Source organism: Pteropus vampyrus, unplaced genomic scaffold (genome assembly GCF_000151845.1).
Source record: "Pteropus vampyrus isolate Shadow unplaced genomic scaffold, Pvam_2.0 Scaffold4073, whole genome shotgun sequence".
Taxonomy (NCBI): Eukaryota; Metazoa; Chordata; class Mammalia; order Chiroptera; family Pteropodidae; genus Pteropus; species Pteropus vampyrus.
This window is the reverse complement of record NW_011892854.1, coordinates 1,525-3,770: the sequence shown is the minus strand read 5'-3', so window position 1 is coordinate 3,770 and position 2,246 is coordinate 1,525. Positions and strand designations below refer to the sequence as shown.

The following is a 2,246-nucleotide window of genomic DNA, read 5'->3' as shown; positions in this document are numbered from 1 at the left end:
CGCCACGCGCATGGCCTCCCCTCAGCACTCACCAGCAGCTGCTGCGGGATGAGCTGCATGTACAGCTTCCTCGGCCACTGCTCTGTCCTCCTGCGGGCACGAGGGGACGAGCGTCAGGAGCCAGGTCTCGCTGAGACGCTGCCTCCGCCCCCAGCCCAACACTCACAGGATCTCCCCCTGGTTCACGTAGACGTGCGACGGCAGCCACCTCTTAGACCGGCTGTTGGGCTCAGGCCTGGGCTTTTGGGGAGAGAAAGAGGGGAGACGTCAGGAGTGGGGGTGCGCTACTCCTGAGGTGCCCTGGGCCACCCCAGGGCTCACCTCCTGCCACTCCATGACTCCACTCCATGCCAGGAACTTGTTGTTGACAATCTGGACTGGGCCTGCAACACCACCGGGTCCCACCGCCTGCGGAAGGAAACAGGTGGGCTGGTGCTCTGGGGGCTTCTGGGACATCCCGGTGCTGCCCCAGGCCCCGCCCGTCAGCTCCACACCTGCTGCCACCTGCCCACCCGGAAGACCCTCGCCCCGGCCTCCAGTCTGTCCGGGCCCGCCTCCTTCCGGGAACCTCCTCCGGTCCTCCCTCCCGCCCCCCAAAGCCTCACTCGCTGGGGCCCAGGGCACACCTGCTTGCGGGTGGTGATGACCTGCCGGATGGCGTTGACGAAGCCGCTCTGGTCGTAGGGGATGAGGCCCATGAAGATCTTCTTCTTGGACGAGTACAGCAGCATGAGCACGCGCACCTCGCAGGGGGAGATGTGGGGAAAGAGCATGCAGCCCGCCTGGGGGGGGGGCCGGGAGGTCAGGGAGAGCACTGCCCAGGGGTCCGAGTGCCCCGCTCCCGTCACCCAAGCCTGCCTCTCCCAGGACAGAGGTCCTCAAAGCCAACCCCATGGTCCCACGAGAGGCGCACTAAAAACACGTCCCCTCGCAAGCGTGTGAACGGGCACCTTGGCACACCCACCCGTGCACATGAGCTCAGGGCTCGGGCCTGGGACCCACGCTGGGGTGTGAGGGTCCTGAGGGCTCCATCTCCCGCCCACCCCCGGTGCCAGGCCCAGCTCCGCCTCCTCCTGGCTGTGTGACCTAAGGTGAGTTATCGTGTATTCTGGATCTCAGTTTCCCCATCTGTAAAATGGGATGACCGTAGTGGACACAGTAAGTGCCACATAAATTGCCCTTACGTGAAGTGCTAGTTCCTCGGCGGGACATGCGAGAGCAGGAGCCTGACAGTCCCGTGTGGGGTGGGACAGGAGCCAGCACTTCCGAGCACACTTGGAATACTGCCCGGCCCGCCCATCCCACGACTAGAGCACCAGGTCCACCTGCTCATGGCACCCACCCCTGGGCCCTGTGCAGCCAGCCCTCCCAGACCTCCTAGGACCAGGAGTGTGACCAACAGACAACAGGGTGACATCCGTCTTCCCTGCAGCCTGGGTGCCAGGCACAGGGCAAGCCCTCAGCAAATGGTGCTGAATGAAAAGGTGACCCGTCAGGCAGGAGATCTTGGTCTGCCCAGGGCTTGGGAAAAAGGGGATCCACCTTGACAGCAGGGTTGGGGCTTGGGGCACACGCAGCAGCCCCTGGAGGCAGCAGCCTGTCTCAAAGTGGAGCGGGGGCTGGAGGGGACCCCAGAGCTGAGTCCTCTGGCCTTCCTGAGCAGGTGACATACTCCTGCCTGTGCCCACCCCTCCCCAGAAGCTGTCTTCTCCCACAGGCAGCCCCTTTGGGGGGTGGGGGGGATGCTGCTGAAACGGCCCGGACCTCGGGGGCTGCAGGGCTCACTCCAGCTTCACGTCCTGACATCCTGTGTCCAAATCCCTGACTCTGACAATCTCGGCTGCTCACGTTTACTGAGCACTCTGTCCCCAAATCGCTGCCTCAAGCACCTGACACCAGCCCGCGCTCCTCCGAGTGGCCCCGGGAGTAAATCTTACTGTTAGTCCCACTTGTCAGATGAAGAAATTGAGGTGCAGCACAGACCAGCCCCTCCTCCTGGCTCATTGCCCCCCATTTCCTGCCAGTCCCCACATCCCGACATGCCCCCGATGGCCAGCTCTCAGCTCGGCCAGACACAGGAGCCTGAGGCGGGTGGACGCCTCCCCTCCGCGCCAAGGGCGAGTCCCGACAGCGCCCGGACCGCGGGAAGCGACGATGGACAGCGAGCGCCCCGCCTCCCAGGAGCGCGGCCCCGCCCCACTCACGAAGCCGTTGCCCATGACGCGGCAGAGCCCCTTGACCGAGTC

General features: G+C 64.9%; 1 protein-coding gene across 1 annotated transcript; it reads right to left on the bottom strand.

The window, feature by feature from the left end:
- Positions 1-5: 5 nt before the first annotated feature.
- LOC105310470 (prostate tumor-overexpressed gene 1 protein homolog) lies at positions 6-2,246 on the bottom strand (the record flags this gene model as incomplete). Its single annotated transcript, XM_011386645.1, has 5 exons — positions 6-90; positions 167-240; positions 322-408; positions 627-782; positions 2,205-2,246. Coding segments are annotated over 5 exons (444 nt in total), but the record flags the coding sequence as incomplete, so codon positions are not given.